Below are 20,160 nucleotides of genomic sequence, written 5' to 3'. Positions count from 1 at the left end.
AGGTCTAAAATCGGATCCAGCCATACTGGCCTGGTGGTCTTGTTCAAGTTACTCAATGTTCTGATTCTCAGTTTTCCTGTTAACTGGGGTGATAATATCTACACGTTATAAGTTATCATTAGTATTAAATAACGTGCATAAATGATTTCACACGCTGCTTATGTAATTGATACTCAAGTGGATGACTATAGTGTCATCTTACCATTTTCGTGCTTCGTCAGTCATCCTTTTTATTTTTCTTCATGAAGATGCAATTAAACTGCCACCTTGAATTACTGTTGATATACGTAACAAACTAACATACAAGAAATTCAACTAGTCAGCCATTAACCTTCATCTTTTTCCTCCAAGGTATGGCAGCCAACAAAATGCACGGAGTGAAATTCCAGTAAGCTAGATATAATTGTGTTCCATTTAGAAATGAAGGTTGTTTAAATATAGTAAAAAAAAAAAAATGACCTTATTAAAATAAAACTGATAGAAATACGTGCCTTTAACAAATTTTCACATTTAATATACAACAAGGCTTGCACATAACTAATAGATATAATGGTATATAATTGAGCATTGTTGTTTCCCAACAAATAATAAGTGTGCCCTTCTTGAAAACACAGAGAATAGTTTATTTTCTATTATAATCCTTATGCCACTTTAAATAGCACAATCTTAAGTATAATATTCACCTGAATATGAATAAATATGAATTAAGATTGATGACTTCCATAGTCTTAAATTTATATTTCCCTCCATATATGATGAAAAAGGAAATTAGTATTTATTAGTGCAGGAAAATCTAAGAAGCCATCACTATTTCTGTACTATTCATATGTAGTACATTTGTATAGCCCTACTGGTTACAGCACATCAAGTTAAAATCCCCCCAATCTGTGCAAGGTCTGATTTCCCTGGCCACAATTTAAAGCAATGAGCCAACCCAAGTATTTAACAGACTGAGTATGAGTCACAAAACATTACCAAGCAACAGCAAAATCAGTTGTAAATCAATCTCAATTCCTAGAAAAAAAAAATTATAGGTTATTTCACCTAGTTCACAACACACATAGTAACCAAAACATAACTGAGGCACCAGAACTTGGGTCCCACATTTATGAAATAACAGCATGTCCTCTTAAACACAATCTCACTGAGAATCAGTTTTCTTATATGATTTGACAAAATAATCAACATACTGTGAAAATCACTTGAGGTCACATATGTACATACATTTTGAAAACTGTAAAGCAGTTTATACATATGTGTTGGCTTGTTAAAAATTTAAATGTGTCTATTTTCCAAACAATAATTTTTGATTTGAAAGTTAAAACAGCCTCTTGAAAAAAAAATTCATTAAAATCTGTTATAATCATTTCATTTTTAAAAAAAATAAAAATTCTCTTTACTTAAAAAAAATTACATTTGTAAAAAATAAAATAAAACTGCTACAAAAAACAAGTCATACTTCATTTATTTTAGACGGTATTAAAAAGCACTTGAAATAAAAGTATGTACAGTTAGCTTGTAATTCTATTTTAACAATTTTCATTTAAACAGACAACTTCTTTGGAACTTTACCTTGTTTATATTTCATGCAGCATCAAAGAAAGCAATCAGTGCATTTTGGTCATAACTGTCCAGAATTTCCAGTAAAAGAGGCACTTTGGTTTTTACATTGGTGCCTTTAAACTTGAACTTATCTATGAAAAGATCGGTGATCATGCCTACAAAGAAAAAAGGATAATTTTCTGTCACTGATTAATTTGATTAACCATGCATTATTTAATGAAAGTGATTGCTTGAGAATTTCTTAGCGCCTGTAATTTCTATTGTTTAACATACACACCTGAAAGGATTGGTGCATTAAAAGATATTTATTTGGGGGGAGATTTTACGGCAAATTTCAAAATATAAATCATTTGGCTAATAACTCTCAACAACTGGTTACAAGCTATTAGTTCAGACAATCAACTGCTGGCCAGTTTTGAATTCCTATCGGTATATATAACATTACAAGTGGTTTTCTTTTTTTTCCCCATCAGTTTGACCATTTCGACATAGTGTAGACAGCTTTTGTTCCTTACAGCTTTATTTGAAGTAACATTCTTAGGATTTGACTTAAAGACAAATATTTCTAGATTCAAAGATCCTGACATATGTACAGTAGAAATAATCCAAGCTGTCAAATCCTTTATCTAAAGCCTCTAAGTCATGTTCCATAGTTTTTCATATTTTAGTAAGATAATAAAAGGAATATACCATATGTCTGGCATAATACTCATGGAAAGTAAGTGGCGGCATCTGACAACAAAACAACATTTCTACAACAAAATGTATGAATATTCACACTAAGTGGAATTTAAAAAAACCGCATAGCAGCTTATGTGAGGTTCTGTTATTAATTCAGATCAAGTTAGATTTATTGCCAAATGATTTATCAAAAAAAAGAGCTTTTGATTTCAAAGCTTTCTGGACTGCAAAACTGGTGATAAGAGATGGCAATTCTGTACCACCCATCTTTTAGGTTATTATGAAGATAAAAGATCATGTGCTTGCCACATGGTAAATATTAAGATATCAGATATTATTGTTATAGCTTGTGAGCAAGTCTTTCGGCATAAAATAAATTATTAGGGAGATCTTAAGGATCAATATGGACAGATGATACCAATTGACCCCATATAAGACTTGGCACAGTGCAAAAAGCATGCATCTTGGGGCAAGGAGGTCCTAATGAAGGCTTTGCCACTAGCTACTTATGTGGCAAATTCTTAAGTTCAGATTTCAGTTTTAAAAAATATGAAAAACAGAGACAGCATCATCTATCGTGCAGCACTGTTGTAAGGAATATCCCACCTGATTATAAAGATGCATAAATAAATAGGTATACCATGCATATCAGGTCTTCGGTAAAGATTGAAAAAAAAATTTCTTTAAGCTGTTCTTTCCTTCCTCTCTCTCTGCCTCCTCACATCTCCCTCTTGCTCTTGCTTTTTCAATATATCGTGAAACACTCAACTTCTTGCCACCAAAGCAAAATGGATTTTAGACTATAAATTGACACAACACATATATAACCCTTATTCAATTTTGCATAAAAACATTAAATGCTCTATTTTGATACTTTAAAATAGCAATGAAAACTGAAAATTATTTGTACGTAATACAGCCTAAATTACAATGTTTCATAAGGTATCATACCAGGTTTCTTCATATATATAAATTAGTTGCATTACATTTACTTCATTTGTTAATGTTTACTTGTATATTATCAAGTAAAAATATTAAACATTAAAACCAACTCGACAAAATACACTGTACACTGGCTGTTACTGTTTCAGTCATGACTGCTGTAATCTTTGCCTATCTCCTTCCGCCTACCTTCCCTCATGTGATCCTTTGCAAATAGCCAATAGAAAAGAATATGACAAGGTATGGTAGAATAGTCCACTAACCATAGAGTCTTTCAAGATGTGCAGGTTGCTTTTTGTATTCTTCCTGTAGGTGATCTGCCTCTTCTAGAATACAGCGATATTCTGGTATCAGGAAGTTTGTGTTTCCCTCATGAACCTGCAATTCCTTATTTAAAATAAAAAAGAAAAGCACCTTAATTTCAAAATTCAATCCAGTATAAAGTGGACTTAAAGTATAAAAATTTAAGTTCTTTACCACTTTAGAAATCCGATCACAATAAAATAATAATCATGAATCCACGGTAGACATACTTACTTTTAAAGCATCAATTAACTGCACTTTCTTAGCCAAAAGCAACTGGTACTCCAGCTTTGGGTGGATTAACTTTAATGTGTGTTTGACTGATACTTCATTTATCTCTAGAAGAAATTGAGGCAGGCACAATTAGATAAGTCACTTTGATCAGGAACATTCTTATTGTAACAACAACCCCCCCAAAACAGAAAGAATGATTCTTTTTATGCTTTTCTTTTACCATAAGATATGTTGAGGTTAATTTTCCTTTTTGTAGCTTCTTTAGAGAGCACATCTTTTAGGATGGATATAGTAGAAATGTTGTCAGATTTAAAAACTCCTTCGCCTTTTCTATAAAATTAATATTTTTAAAGAAACAGTTTTAGAAGGAAGTACATCAAATAAATATGTCCCGTAAACACATATTTTGTGACTAGAACCTTGTGTTTAGACTTCATTTAATTTTAAGTTTCTTTATATACACATCCTACTATTAATGTAAAGCATATTTAAACATGTAACCTACTACTGTTGTAGTAATTCAAGTTCTAAATATACTTGTAAAACTGAGTAAAAGATGTTAGACATATGCCTCCTAAAGATATGACAATTTAAGTCCTTCATTTAAAACTTTTTTATTCATCTTCACTAATAAAAATTTCTAATATCTAATACCTTATATGTATAAAATACATTTAGAGCTGCTTACTTTCATATCAGTTCTTATGTAACACACAGATTAACAGCATGACTCCATGCTTCATCCTTAAATATCAAACCTAAGAGTAACATCTATAATAACAGGACCCTTCTTTTTCTTTAGGGAACACCTTTGTCCTGTCTCTCTCTTTCTTTCTCTCCCCTCCTTCTCAATCCTTATAGTTTCATTGGCCTCAACCCTGTATCTGGGACTTCAGGAAGAAGCTTTTACCAGTGTGCTTCATGACCACAGTGGTTCATGTTTTAACGATGATAATCAATCGTGGGGCTTTTATTGGAACTAGTGGCAAAGTGAGGCTATGGTACCTGAAAAGACATAAAGCTGGATGGAGTTGTTGGTGGCCCCCATGGAACCACATAGGAAAACCAAGAGCAGACAGAATCAGAGATGAGCAATGAAAAGCGATGAAGTCTTAGGATGGAGAGGGTTAAAGGGATCAGTTAAGCTTCTGATCCAGTTGTGTCTGATGCAGACTACTTAGTTATACAAGCTGATAAATTCCTTTTATTTAGTTAAGCCTGCTTACATTTGGTTCCTTTTTATGATGACCAAAATTTTCCTAATTAATATATACTATCTTTACATATTTAATGTGGCCTTTTTATTTGGTTTCATATTGCCTAGCTGTAGACAAATGCTAATTCTTTTTTTCTAGAAAGATTAATAATACACACTTATTTTGATCTGAATTATATTTTAGAAATCATGAGATTTTTCCCACTAGTCTTCAACTTTAATGAAATTTCACATTAAATACATATATGGTACCTGGCACTGTAGAATGACTTACACAGTTTATCTTCCTTTAAGCATTACAGTTCAGTGAAGTAAGTGCTATTATTTCCATTCCTCAGAAAAGAAACTGAAACTCAGAAAGTAACATAGCTAAGGTCGAATAGCTGGTGAGTCACAGACTCAGATTCAAACCTAAGTATGTCTGTCTCCAAAGTATATACTTCTTTTTTTAATCCAAACTTTAAACTTTTCATTTTGTATTGAGGTATAGCTGATTAAAAATGTAGTGGTAGTCTCACGAGAAGAGTGAAGGACTCAACCATACATATACAAGTACCCATTCTCCTGTAAGCCCCCCTCCCCTTCCCATCAAGGCTGGCACATAACATTAAGCAGAATTCCATATGCTATACAATAGGTCCTTTTTGGTTACCCATTTTAAGTACAGCAGTGTGTACATGACCTTCCCAAGGTCCCTAACCGTTCTCCCTGGCAATCATAAGTTAGTTTTCTAAGTCTGTGAGTCTCTGTTTTGTAAGTAAGTTCATTTGTATCATTTCTTTTTAGATTCCACATATAAGGGATGTCATGCCATATTTCTCCTTCTCTGACTGACTATGACACTCTCTGGGTCCATCCATATAGCTGCAAATGGAATTATTTAATTCTTTTTAATGGCTGAGTAATGGTTAGATAGCATTACCAACTCAATGGACTTGAATCTGAGCAAACTGGGAGACAGTGACAGGGAAGCTTGGTGTGCTGCAGCCCAGGAGAGAGCTTAGAGTTGGACACAACTTAGCGACTGAAAACAACAACAATATTCTACTGTATATATGCAACAAATTTTTATCCACTCCTCTGTTGATGGACATTTAGGTTGTTTCCATGTCTTGGCTATTGTAAACAGTGCTGCAGTAATCATTGTGGTGCATGTAACCTTTTGGATTATGTTTTTCTCCAGATATATGCCTAGGAGTCAGACTGCAGGGTCTTCTTCAATATATATTTCTTAATCAGGTACCCAAAAAACATTTATTGAGTGTACTACTATGTCCAAGGGGCTTCCCAGCTGGCTCACTGGTAAAGAATCCACCTGCAATGCAGGAGACCTGGGTTAGATCCTTGGATTGGGAAGATTCCCTGGAGGACACGGCTACTCACTCCAGTATTCTTGCCTGGAGAATCCCCATGGACAGAGGAGGCTGGCCAAGTGCAGTTCCCTGGGGTCGCAAAGGAGTTGAACACGACTTAGCGACTAAACAACACTATGTTCAAAGCCATGTGTTAGACACGTGAGGATACAAACAAAAATAATAAAGAAATAAACTCTACCCAGAAGCTTACAATCTGGTTTAGAGACTAGCTTGCATAAAAATTATTACATACTTCAAACAAGTAACAAGAAAAATCTAAGACAGGTAAGAATAAAATGCTATGGGAACAGAGAAGAGCATCCAGGAAAACTTCAAAAATGTAGCTACTGAGTTGGACCTTCAAAAATAAGCAGAGTTTTGACTGTTAAGAAAAGAATATTTAAGGATATAGAATGATAAAGGCAAAGACGTGCTACTGTAAAAATATATAACATGCCAGGGGCCTGTCAAATTGTCTACTATGATTAAAGTGTGAGGTTCGCTGTCATACTCCAAAACAGAAGTCATGATTCCAGGCTTATTCACAGATAAGATCCCCGAGAAGGTACAGTGAAATGGCCCCTCAGAACTGATGCTAAAACCAATTATATAAGCAAGATTTGGGGAAATAAATATATATAAGAAATAAAACCAATTAGATTTCTGGAGAGTTCTTGGTCCCAAAGGCTATATTCAAAGGTAAAATTATGTGTTCACTGCTGTTTGCTGAACTTAGCGTGGTAAAGTCTCAGCTAGAAAGCAGGAAGTAGAATACCTCAGTAAACTGCTCAGGGAAACAATCAAGAGACAGAAACAGAGGGAAGATAAGAAGCCCTCTCCCCTCCAAACAACAAAATTAAAATAAAAACAAAAGATCAAACAGACAATACCAACCTATAGCTGTGGGAGAATGAGAAAAAGTATAAGGGTACAAGGTCAAAGCAGATTACAGAGAAATCAGCCTTACCCAACACATTCTGAAAAAGAACAGAGGAAAAGAAAATTTGGCCTCCAATATATTCAGAAACAGAAAGTAGGGAGGCCTATGCTAGGGAGTGTCAGTGAAGAGGGCAAGAGGGCCACTGTGAGCTTGAGGAGGAGTGTTAAGAGAATGATGACCTTCACTTCATAATGTGGTAGCTTCAAAAGCCTGCATGTTCTAAGACTTCAAATTCTGAGCCATTTCTTATTTTTGCATAAAGAAACTCAATGGTCATTCTTCTTGTAATTCAAAATGGAATTAGGATAAATGTTCAAGTCAATTTGAGAAGGACTTGCATGTTTACAATGTCTTTACATTAATCAAATCTTTTATGTCAATAAAATGTTAAAGTTTTCTTCATGAAGTTCTCCATATTTCTAAAAAAGCATTCCCACATATTTTATGAATATTTTGTTATTGTTGCTCTGAAACATTTTTAGAAAATAATTTATTTTCTAACTGGTTATGGTTGAGAATGGGAAACATATTGATCTTTCATATTTATTGCCAGTCAATCATTAGTCCCACTTGCTTTTCAGTAGATTCTCTTGAACAGTATAGTTTTCAAATTATATTATTTGCAAATTACTGTCTTAAAACATATGAAAATTTAGAAGTTCCATTTATGTAAAAACACATGTGAAACACAAATAAGTTTTATTCACCTGTAGGTACTTTCAAGTTGTGTATCCAGGAAGGTGTTCTGAAAATAAAATGTCACACATTCTCCTGCTGGAGGTTTTTCAGGAACTTCAGGCATGCAAAAAACCACCCAGGAGTGAAGTTCAGAAAAACTGAACTGGCCTGTCAAAGTCAATGTATTCATGGGTCTGCAATATAATAGAAGTACATATATTTGTGTGGGAATACATAGAGGTATTATATGTACTTAATACATTAAAAAAACAGAATTTTGCAATAGTAGTTACAAACATAAAAGGAGCCATTTAATTTTTCTCAGGTTAATCTTACCCACCACATAAACATTTTGCTATACCTGTACTTTAACAGTTAAATGACATAAATAGCTTGTTTTCATTATAATATGCTTTTACAAATAAAAATTCAGTTTACTTAGGTCAATTCCATTTTTCATAAGTTCATCTAGTATTTTTTACTATACAAACTACAAAACATACACAAGGTAAGGAAAAGAAATCAGCATAATGTGAAAGTAAAGAACTGGGCTTTTTTTTAAGACAGATAGATGTGGGTTTGAAACACTAGCTGCATGCCACTAGGAAAGTTAAGGAATGATACCTTCTATTTCGCAAGGATATGGAATTAAATTTTTATCCTGCAAATCACACATACACTTAAAAGGTTTTAAAGTAAATTAAATAAATGTAAAATGAATCAAATGGATAGTTAAGAAAATACAAGTTTATCAAATTAAAGGTACAGAAAGAATTTTAAGAGAATACAGAATAGAAGAAACTTTTGAGATCTCCACACCAACCTTATTTTCAGATAAAAAAAAACAAAAACAAAAAAACCAGAGAGTTAAATTATTTCCATAATGTCATGTAGGAACATATATAAGACTATAATCCAAGGAAAGCCCAGCTCAAATCAGCCTCTAAAAGAAGACAAAGACTCATCTCTATTAGAAATATTAACACAGGTATCCCCTGCTTTTTGAAAGCTCACTTTATGCCATTTTGATTTTATGTAAGGCCTACATGAGTACCTATTTTCAGTAACCAAAAAAAATCCAAAGAGGATTTTTGCTTTTACAAAAAAAAGGTACAAAGCATAAATAGCCTCAGCATCTGTTCTGCAGCAAACTGTTAGAGAAGTAGCCCGCACCCCAGCAGCATCGAGAAAGGCCCACCAAGCTCCTCCTCCAGGAGCTACACTCAGCTTCTGAGCACCAGGCGGCAGAGCTCTGAACTCTGTGACCATCTGTGCTTTATCACAATTGATTCTAAGCATCCATTAGCAAGATGTGTCCTAAGGCAACTGTTTCTCTGCTTTATGCTATTTTGGTATATGAAAGGTTTCATTAAAATGCCCTACTTTCGGATAGTGGGGGAAACCTGTACGTAGTTTTTTTTTTTTTTTTAAGTACTAATTTGCTACCAGAATAAAATAACAAGAAAGTTTATATGCATCCTGTAATATCCTGAAAATAAACTCTCCCTTTGTCCTACCTGTCATGATCAATAAAGTGAGTTCTTTGATGGAGTGAAAGGGGTTTGATATGGTACTGGCGGACTTGACATGTTTTGGGTTGAATTCTTGGAGTCACATATGCTTGAAGTGTGCCATACTGGCCTTCAATTGAGCGAATCTGATTCAACACAAAAGAGGAAAGAAAATAAGAATAATCTAGCAACATAATGCTATCTTTAAAATGTTCAACACAAGTAATCAAGTACTTAGGCTTTAATTTCTTCTGTAACACCCTGATGGAAATAATGACATTCTATTCAACAGGAACTTTTTACCACTATAGTCAAAGAAAATTTTAAAAGATTTTAGTAATCAAAAGCAAAATTAATCCATCTGCAAGTCATCCCTCTGACCTGGACCTCCACAGGAGATACTCAAACACTCAAAGGAGGTATGCTTGCTCCTTGGAAGAAAAGCTATGACCAACCTAGACAGGATATTAAAAAGCAGAGACATTACTTTGTGAACAAAGGTTCATATAGTCAAGGCTGTTGTTTTTCCAATAGTCATGTATGGATGTGAGAGTTGGACTATAAAGAAAGCTGAGCGCCGAAGAATTGATGCTTTCGAACTGTGGTGCTGCAAAAGACACTTGAGAGTCCCTTGGACTGCAAGGAGATCAAACCAGTCCATCCTAAAGAAAATCAGTCCTGAACATTCAGTGGAAGGACTGATGCTGAAGCTGAAACTCCAATACTTATGGCCACCTGATTCGAAGAACTGACTCATTGAGAAAGACCCTGATGCTGGGAAAGATTGAAGGTAGGAGGAGAAGGGGATAACAAGATGAGATGGTTGGATAGTGCCACTGACTTGATGGACATGAGTTTGAGTAAGCTCTGGGAGTTGGTGATGGACAGGGAAGCCTGGTGTGCTGCAGTCCATGGGGACACAAAGAGTTGGACCCAACTGAGTGACTGAACTGAGCTGAAGTCATCCTTACCACAGAATTTATAGATTTGTCATTCTGAAAGATAAACATTCTCATACACCACCTTATCACATCTAAAAACATAGGTGTATAATATACTGTATAAGATTCACATTAAAACATGGTAAAAATTTAGACATTTTTGTTGAAAGGATAAGTGAGTCAATCACTTAACACTTAGTTCTCTCAGAAATGGGGGCATTACAGCATATGGCTATTATAAAAATCTATTGCAAGGCACCTTCCCTGGTGGTCCAGTGGTTAAGAGTTTGCCTTCCAATGAAGGAGAAATGGGTTTGATCCCTAGTCAGGGAACTAAGATACCACATGCCACAGAGGGACTAAGCCTGTGAGCTGCAGCTACTGAGTCCAAGCTCTCTAGAGCCCGTGTGCCACAAGAGAAACCCTCGCTCTGCAGCTAGAGAAACCTTCATGCTGCAATGAGGAGCCTGTGCAGCCAAAAATTTTTAAAAAATTCTATTGCCAGGAAAAAAAATGTTTCCAATAACTTAATTCTTAACTTTCTATGAAAACAGAAAAGCATACTCATAATCTAATTATGACATATTTGGATTAGGAAATTCTTTGTACCTTTTTAGTTGGATATCCTGAGAATTTAAAACACTTATAGAAAACTCTAATTCATATAACTGTGAAGACCTAATTTTAGAGGAATTAGAAAGCAGTCCAGCTTCTCTCTCCTGCAGCCCCTTTCAACTCCTCCCTGCTCTAGTTCATGAAACTGACTATAGAACATCTTGTATTACAAAGGCAGCTTCTTAACTGACATATCAACTCATACCTTCCCTGGCATGTGAGGGGCGGGGGAAGCAAATCAATGTTTTACCTAAATGGGAAACATAAATAAAAATTTAAAGCAAGAATTTTTTGCAAATGTTACACTAAAAATATTTCTCTGAATGCAAAGAGAGAAAACATAAGAAAAGGATAAAGAATAAAAATACAGAAGGAAAATAAAAAATTCATCTGATAAAGCTGTATCTTTAGGGCTTCTTTTTAAGGAGTAAGCTTAAACTGGCACATAAATTTTTCCACAATAAATTCATAATTAGTATCAGTTCAGTTCAGGTCAGTCGCTCAGTTGTGTCCGACTCTTTGTGACCCCATGAACCAAAGCACGCCAGGCCTCCCTGTCCATCACCAACTCCCGGAGTTTACCCAAACTCATGTTCATTGAGTCAATGGTGCCATCCAACCATCTCATCCTCTGTTGTCCCCTTCTTATCCTGCCCTCAATCTTCCCCAGCACCAGTCTTTTCAAATGAGTCAGCTGTTCACATCAGGTGGCCAAAGTATTGGAGTTTCACCTTTAGCATCAGTCGTTCCAATGAATATTCAGGACTGATCTCCTTTAGGATGGACTGGTTGGATCTCCATGCAGTCCAAGGGACTCTCAAGAATCTTCTCCAACACCACAGTTCAAAAGCATCAAGTCTTCGGTGCTCAGCTTTCTCTATAGTCCAACTCTCATATGACTACTGGAAAAACCATACCCTTGACTAGATGGACCCTTGTTGACAAAGTAATGTTTCTGCTTTTTAATATGCTATCTATGTTGGTCATAACTTCCCTTCCAAAGAGTAAGCGTCTTTTAATTTTATGGATGCAGTCACCATCTGCGGTGATTTTGGAGCCCAGAAAAATAAAGTCAGCCACTGTTTCCATTGTTTCCCCATCTATTTGCCATGAAGTGATGGGACTGGATGCCATGATCTGTTTTCTGAATGTTGTAATTAGTGTAACACAGGGAATATAGCCAATATTTTTATAATAACTATAAACAGTATAATTTTTTTAAAACAACACAATTGTTCATAATATTTTTAAAAAGCCATAATGTTTTCTCATTATATACTTCATATTCATTATTTTAAAAATCCAAACAATGAAGAAAAATTAGGATTAACATATGAGTCATCTGAAATCCTACCACCTAGAGATGATCATTATTGCTATTTTGATAGTCAACCTCTCATACATCTCTCTATGCAGATGTACAAAAATAAATGCATAATTTCACATGAATAAATTCTATTTATATCATAGACAGCTTTGTTTTTATTTCTAATATCTTCCCTTATCTCTGCCTCTCCTAATACTATCATCTCCCTCCCCCTCACATCCCACCCAAACCTTTCCCCTATTGTATGACCTATCATATCAGACAGCTATGATTCTTTTTATATATTTCTTCATATTATAGATAATATGTATATACATACATAGAACTTTTATCTGCATTTTGCGTTTTTCATGGAAATTGCTCTATGTTAAAAGGAATAGATCAGCTCATTCTTTCTTGCAGCTGTGCAATATTCTATGGAATGGTTAACAGTACTTAATCAAACATTAAATACTGAGTGTTCACTTTGATTCCACCTTTCTGCTTCTACAAACAATGCTGCAGTTAATTATACATATATCTGTGGGTACACTACTATGACTTTATTGCTATGAAGTAGATTCCAACAAGTGGGACTATAGCCTATTTTACAAAAGTGGCTTTAACAATTATTTCCTTCTGCTACGACTGACAGTGTCCTTTTCCTCATCCTGTCACTAATGATGCTGCTTTCTCTAAATTTTTGCCAATTTGTTAGGCAAGCAGAAACTGGAAGTTCCTTAACCAGATGTGAAAGAGTTATTGTGTAATAGCATCTCTGCTGGAAAAAATCTTACTTTGAGTCTCAGAACATCAGCAACACCAGGAAAAATTTATATAGTCCTTAATTTTTGTATCATAAATATACCAAAAGTTTTTTTTTAATCTCACACTAGAAACTAAAATATATTTGTGTGCTAAAAACAGCATTTAATTACAAAAATGATTATCCTAGTACATTGCAAAAGGAAACTTCAAAGATTTTCCCTGGAATAGATAGATAGTAATGCCATCACTGAATGCAATCAGAAAAATCCAGATAATAGGAAAATACAGGGCAAATGCTCAGATACTTCAGTAACCAAATTACCTTACTTGGACTATGACTGAATCAAACGTTAAATTAAAAGCAAAAACCACTACACTAAACATTTGATGATACTAAGGAATTATTAATTTTTTGGTTTGATAACAGTATTGTGATTAGGTTTAAAAAGAGTTCTTATCTTTAAACATATATACTGAAATACTTACAAAAAAAATTACATACTGTATCTGCTTCAAAATAATTTGGAACAGAGAGTGACAGCATAAATAAGATTGTTATGAATTGATCATTGCTTAAGCAGGAATCATTACTCTTATGTATGTTTGAAACTTTCCATAATAGAAAATTAGAAAAAATATTTCCAGCTAGAGGAAATTTAGGATTGGTAAAAATTTTAGTGAATGTAATTAGTTGCGTGTTAATAGAAGAGACAGTGGTTTGGGCTGAATTAAAATCAAATAGGTGAAAAATCCACTTGCAATGCAGGAGACCTGGGTTCAATCCCTGGTTTGGAAAGATGCCCCTGGAGAAGGGAATGGCAACCCACTCCAAGATTCTTGCCTGGAGAATTTCATGGTCAGAGGAGCCTGGCAGACTATATATAGTTCACGGGGTTTCAAGGAGTTGCATACATCTGAGCAACTAAGCACAGCACAGCACAGAAACCTCAGATTCTCAAAAACAGGTCATTCAAAAGACATCATTCAAAATGCTTGTTTCAGGGAGAAATTTAATGCAAAGAAGTGATATCGCATGTTGTAAGACTTACCAAGGAAAAAGAAAGTTCTAACTTTCAAGTAAAGGTAATTTCAAATATTTTTACCTTGAGCTCTAGTCTTGTGGTATTCGCCTGGCACCGGTAAGTGGCGAGGAGAAAATTGTCATTTGACTAGGAATAATTCAGAAGTTGAGGAGAAGAATGAATCCATGTCTTTAAGACTAACAACAGCATTAATAGTAATAATAACGGTTATCATTTTACTGAGCACCTATCATTTGAGTGGCACTGTGCTATGAGCTTTATGCTTATTCCTATAAACAACCCTATGTGGGAAGTTTTAACAGATGAAGAAAATGGGGCATGAAGGGTTAGGTAACTTTCCTAAAAGCCAGTAAGTAATAACACTGGAATTCAAATTCATATCTATAGCTCAGTGCTCTTTCCATCTTGAATTTCTCGCATAATATTTAAAAAATATTAATTGTCCTTCCAAAAATTTAACTGATAGAGCAAATTCCTAATGTTTATATTATAAAGGCAAAAAACATAAATGTTCAGTGTTGAACGTATTTGATTTTCACACATACTTACAGACAACTTAGCAAGATCTCATCTATGTATTTCCAGCAAATAGCACAGTGTCAAGTAGACCATAGGCATTCAATACATGTTTGTTGAATAAAATTGGAGAGGTTACTTCATATAATGTAACTTCTTGAAATAGAATAATAAACTACTAAAAACAAAAAAAGTATTTCTGGCTGCATGAATTGCGAAATCAGACAAAACAACATGAACTATTTGATATGCAATTTTCATGTACTGATATTTCCCTATTTTTAATAAATACCTGAAGAAATAAAAGGAACACTAATATTAAAAGAAAATTCAAATGTTTTAAACTCAGCATGCACAGAGGATAAGTCAACTTAAAAATATTTTTGTGTAATTAAAAACAAATGTTATGTATCTCAGTGTTTACAGATAAAATGACTAATTAAAAGAGATAAAATGTCTGAAGTTAGGTTTGGGATGGGGAGAAGAAGGTAAAGAGCAGAAAACAAGACTGGCCACATGTTAAAGTTAGTGATGAGTTCATGGAGGTGGTGCTATTCTTTCTCCTTTTGTATATGTTTGAAATCTCTATAAGATTTGTTTTTTAAGTTATCATTCTAGAAAACAGGTTTTAAATTAGTATAAAATACTCAAATCCTGCATTGATATAAACAGGCTAATTTTTCACTGTAACTTAGGAATTAAAGATCTGAAGTTCATAGTAACTTGATTTTTTTTTAATGATCATAAAAACATAGGTCTTAATCTTTTGTATCTTATTCTCAAACAGGGATGGCAAAGTATATATGATAACAATACAACTGCTTTTTGATAAATCTCTTATCAAAAGAAACTTTTACTCTGAAATTATTTTGAAAATTATTCCCTAATATAACTATCAACTTTGTTCTTTATCTATTCTTCCTATCCTTCTCTTTTTAATGCCAGTTCCAGTCACACTTTCTTCTCTGGCTTGCCTTCCCCAGACGTCCTCTGTACCCTAACTCTTCCTCAGGAGCTGAACCTAGTGCCGAGACTGCTAGTCAGCTAGTACCAACGTAGAGAGAAGTGAACGGCAAACCCATCTGAAAGCTCGGATATGGGCTCATCCCGGGTACTCTGCACAGAGTAGGTGTTCAAGAAATGTCTACTGAATGAAGGGTAAGCAAGAGTCAGTAAGAAAAAGTGTGGAAAGGCAGGCAGATGGAACAGATCATGTTTAACTGTAGGAATGTGTGAAACTATATAGCATTTGAAGAAATTTTAAGAACTTCAGTTTGGCAGAAATCATGTGCCTGGGAGGGAAGGTAGCAGCTGGTGAGAGGTTAAGTTGGAGTTGTAATCAGAGCTGAATTATGGAAAGCTTTCATGGTACAGTGAGAGGTCTAGACTGACATGCAGCTCAGGAAAGGTTTTAAAAGGCTGTGAGAAGAGAAATGACAGTGATGTTTGTATTTTAGGAAGGCCTCTTGGATGGAAGTACACAGCATCTCCTGTGATTGAGAGGCAATACTGAAGGCAGAGAAACTGCTGGATACAAGCAAGCTGGTGGTTCAAGCAAGCATGGTGAGAGCTGGAAGGTTAACAGAAGAAGAAATGAAGCAAAGTAGACAGCTAAGAGCAAGGGAGTGAGAACTGACAGAAATCAGTGACTACAGTAGTCTCCCCCTTATCTGTGGTTTTGCTTTTGGGGTTTCAGTTACCATGGTCAACTGTGGTCTGAAGAGATTAAATAGAAAATGCCAGAAATAAACAACTCATAAGTTTTGCTTACAGAATCACACACCATTCTGAGTAGTGTGATGAGAACTTGTAACATCCCACTCCGTCTCATCCAGGACATGAATCAGTCCTTTATCCTGCATATTCATGTTGTATATGCTACCTGCCCGTTACACTTAGCAACCATCTCTGTTATCAGACATGTTGTGTTCAGGTAACCCATGTTTTACTTAAGCTCCAAAGTGCAAAAGTAATGATACTGAAAAAAACACAGTATTATTCAAGGGTCCTGTATTATTTATAATTTCAAGCATCCACTGGGGCTTTTAGAATGCACAGTATCTCCAGCAGATAAGAGGGAGGGATCCACTATAATTGGGTTAAACAGATCAGAAAAAAGGAAAGAATTTAAAAGACAACACTCCAGTTTCTGGATTATATGAATACAGTTAAAGAGAATATAAACAGATTTTGAGGGAAAGGTTTTAGAAGGAAATATTGAAGGAACAATGACCCTAATAGCATTTACAGCTTTCATACAAAATGGCATAATGAAAATGAAAGCATCTAAAGAATTCTTTATATTTTTTACTCACCTCAGAATCACAGCTGCTAAAGCTGACAACAGCAGAATTTTTATCCACATCAAGTAAATCTATTGGAACATCACTCTACAATCAATATTAAAAGGAAAAGAAAGGTTCAGGTAGAAAACTAGAAATTTTTCAACACATATTTTCTTTTAGGGTTTTCTTTGGTTCTAGTTTATGTTAATCTCTAAATATGAGAGTATGAACTCTCTAAACTTATATTTGATATTACATACTTCTAGAAAATAAATATATGAATAAGTGTTATATTATGACTTATTTTTCTAATTTGGATTAATCAGAGATTATAGATCTCTCACTGCTCTTTTTAAAGTATAGTCTTCTTAGACCTTTCTGTCAGTGCTAAAAATGCTACCATGGGCTACATATGGTCATGTTTATTACGCATGCTTTCATGGTAAGTCGCTTCAGTCATATGTGACTCTTCGCGACCCCATGGACTGTATCCTGCCAGGTTCCTCTATCCCTGGGATTCTCCAGGCAAGAATACTGGAATGGGTTGCCATGCCCTTCTCCAGAGGATCTTCCCGACCCAAGGATTGAACCCGAGTCTCTTATATCTCTTGTATTGGCAGGCGGGTTCTTTACCACAAGTGCCACCTGGGAAGCCCATGCTTATTTATATCAGTTCATTTTTATAATTTTTTATTTCACCTGTAACACAGAAAGAGGGTGATTTTTAATCTCCTCTGGAGAGGTAGCTTCTAGGACAATGAGTTTGCACTGTGCTCTATATAAGTGATGCACCTAGAGTTGTTCAGTGTAGCAGTCCCAGAGCTAACATTACTTAAGAGAAATTTCTGCCTTTAAGTTTTAATTAATAATCCTCCCCCTCCCCCATATCTTTTCAAACTTAGTCTTCTTCCTCCTCTTTACTCTTATTTTCCATTCATCCTACTATCGTCCTTTTCCACTCTCTTCTAGTATAAGAAAAAAAATAAATAAATTGAAAAATGGTGCTATACATTATTATCTCTAGGTTTTACCCTTCAAAATCATCTCTTTGCCTATTGACCTGTCTGGAAACTGACGGTTAATGAGCAGTCTGTACTGTAAACTCTTACTTTAGTATTTGGACCTTAAAGATCCTATTCAGGATATTAAATATTGAAGTTTTACAAATCACATCTCTGTTAAAATTTTCCTAAAGGCTCCAAAGAACAAAATCCTAAACGTCCTTCCTCAATCTTTCTGAAACTTAAGTTCACCAGCCTTTTGTTTAATATGTATAGGGTGAAAGTAAAGATATAATTTAAATAATCTATAAGTAAACTAATTATCTAATGGAAGATTAAGATAAATGTTTAAAATCGCTGTCTAAAACTAAAAGTGTCCAAAATAATTAGTGGACACTAAAATATATCCAGTCATAAAACAAAGAAATTATGCATACTTACCTGTATTAAGACATTATCTATCGCTGTCTGCACCTCTAAGATAAGGCTGTAGCTGGCATCATCTTTATTTAATGTAAACTTGTCATTTACACTAAATGAAGGTACTGCTGATTTTGCTTTGCTTGACTGAGAAGACTGTTGATATTTCTCTCTCTCCTGTAGCACTTTATACTGCAGCTGTTCCAATTCACTCCTAGAGGAAAATATAGAACTTCGTCACCTATTACCATTTGAGGTCCTCAGAATGTTTACAAAAATTTGACAGACATTTACTTCTGCAAAATAGATTTTTTAATTAGTTGTACTTGAACTATAACACAAATAGAAACAAAATTTTTGCTTCTATCACTGACCAACTGGTTCCATATTATCTATCTATAATCTAAAAACTAAAATATCTTCTCAGCCCCATACCAGCAATATTAATAAAGAGTTGTAAGAATCAAGGCAAGCTGCAAATACACATGAGTCTGGCTTCAGTTACATGTAGTACTAATCAGAATATAAACTGATTGTTCTGGAGTAGAATAACTTATATTTAATGAGAAGAAACAAAATGTGTGAAATCAATAAACATGTACCTTTCAGAAAAACATTAGAGTAGACAGACAACAAAGACTGCAGAGTATCAACGATAATCATGAGCCAGCTGAAGTTCCAAGTGCTGGAGACTGAACTGTGCAGGCACTGCTTTGAGTTGCTCCAGTTAAAAGGAAAGGCCAAATGCAAACAAAGCAAACAGTAACTGGGAGAGAACAATATGAGGTTTAGCTACCTCAAGTTTAGGGGGAAATTCTGGGAAGGATCTTGGAAGAGATTTGTGCAATTAACCAAGGAAAAGATTCATTCACTCAAGAAATATTTACTGAGTGACTCTATGAACAAAACAGACATAACCTTCTCATAAGCATACATTCCAGTGAAATCAGGAAGGAGTTGACTTAGTTATAAATATAAGGTATAGTACTGAGGGCATAAGATTGCAATTCATTAACTCTACTTGGTATCCTTACTGCAGAATGTTAGAGCTTTCTCTCCTAGTGACTCTGGTGAACTGGTTTGTGGTGAACTGGTGGTGTGGCTTTAGTGAACTAGTACTTGTGGCAATTTGTTGCCTCAAAAACTTCTGTAGCAACTACCACCAAAAAAAGATTGACTTTCATTCCCCCAAGAAGTTGGCAAGGGCTGAAGTAAGAAGAATAATCATTAAAAGTTGCATGCACCTATGGACACCTTATCTTTGACAAAGAAGGCAAGAATATACAATGGAGAAAAGACAATCTCTTTATCAAGTGGTGCTGGGAAAACTGGTCAACCACTTGTAAAAGAATGAAACTAGATCACTTTCTAACACCATACACAAATATAAACTCAAAATGGAGTAAAGATCTAAACGTAAGACCAGAAACTATAAAACTCCGACAGGAAAACATAGGCAAAACACTCTCCAACATAAATCACAGCAGGATCCTCTATGACCCACCTCCCAGAATATTGGAAATCAAAGCAAAAATAAACAAATGGGACCTAATTAAAATTAAAAGCTTCTGCACAACAAAGGAAACTATAAGCAAGGTGAAAAGACAGTCTTTAAAATGCGAAAAAATAATAGCAAAAGAAGCAACGGACAAAGAATTAATCTCAAAAATACACAACCAACTCCTGCAGCTCAATTCCAGTAAAATAAAAGACCCAGTCAAAAAGTGGGCCAAAGAACTAAATAGACATTTCTCCAAAGAAGACATACAGATGGCTAACAAACACATGAAAAGATGCTCAACATCACTCATTATCAGAGAAATGCAAATCAAAACCACAATG

General features: G+C 34.7%; 1 protein-coding gene across 1 annotated transcript in view; it reads right to left on the bottom strand.

Moving 5' to 3' along the window:
* Positions 1–488: 488 nt before the first annotated feature.
* BBS7 (Bardet-Biedl syndrome 7) overlaps positions 489–20,160 on the bottom strand; it is a 39,919-nt gene continuing 20,247 nt past the window's right edge. The window contains exons 11-20 of the mRNA XM_040237366.1: positions 18,340–18,532; positions 16,928–17,002; positions 14,157–14,222; positions 9,430–9,569; positions 7,942–8,106; positions 3,944–4,053; positions 3,724–3,827; positions 3,450–3,573; positions 1,573–1,718; positions 489–1,014 (exon numbers count right to left, since the gene is read on the bottom strand). Of these exons, the coding sequence (XP_040093300.1) occupies positions 1,585–1,718; positions 3,450–3,573; positions 3,724–3,827; positions 3,944–4,053; positions 7,942–8,106; positions 9,430–9,569; positions 14,157–14,222; positions 16,928–17,002; positions 18,340–18,532 (1,111 nt within the window). The 3' untranslated portion in view covers positions 489–1,014; positions 1,573–1,584. The remainder of the gene's footprint in view (positions 1,015–1,572; positions 1,719–3,449; positions 3,574–3,723; positions 3,828–3,943; positions 4,054–7,941; positions 8,107–9,429; positions 9,570–14,156; positions 14,223–16,927; positions 17,003–18,339; positions 18,533–20,160) is intronic.

The sequence above is a fragment of the Oryx dammah genome, unplaced genomic scaffold, assembly GCF_014754425.2.
Source record: "Oryx dammah isolate SB20612 unplaced genomic scaffold, SCBI_Odam_1.1 HiC_scaffold_3, whole genome shotgun sequence".
NCBI lineage: Eukaryota > Metazoa > Chordata > Mammalia > Artiodactyla > Bovidae > Oryx > Oryx dammah.
This window is presented reverse-complemented; position numbering and strand designations above follow the sequence as displayed.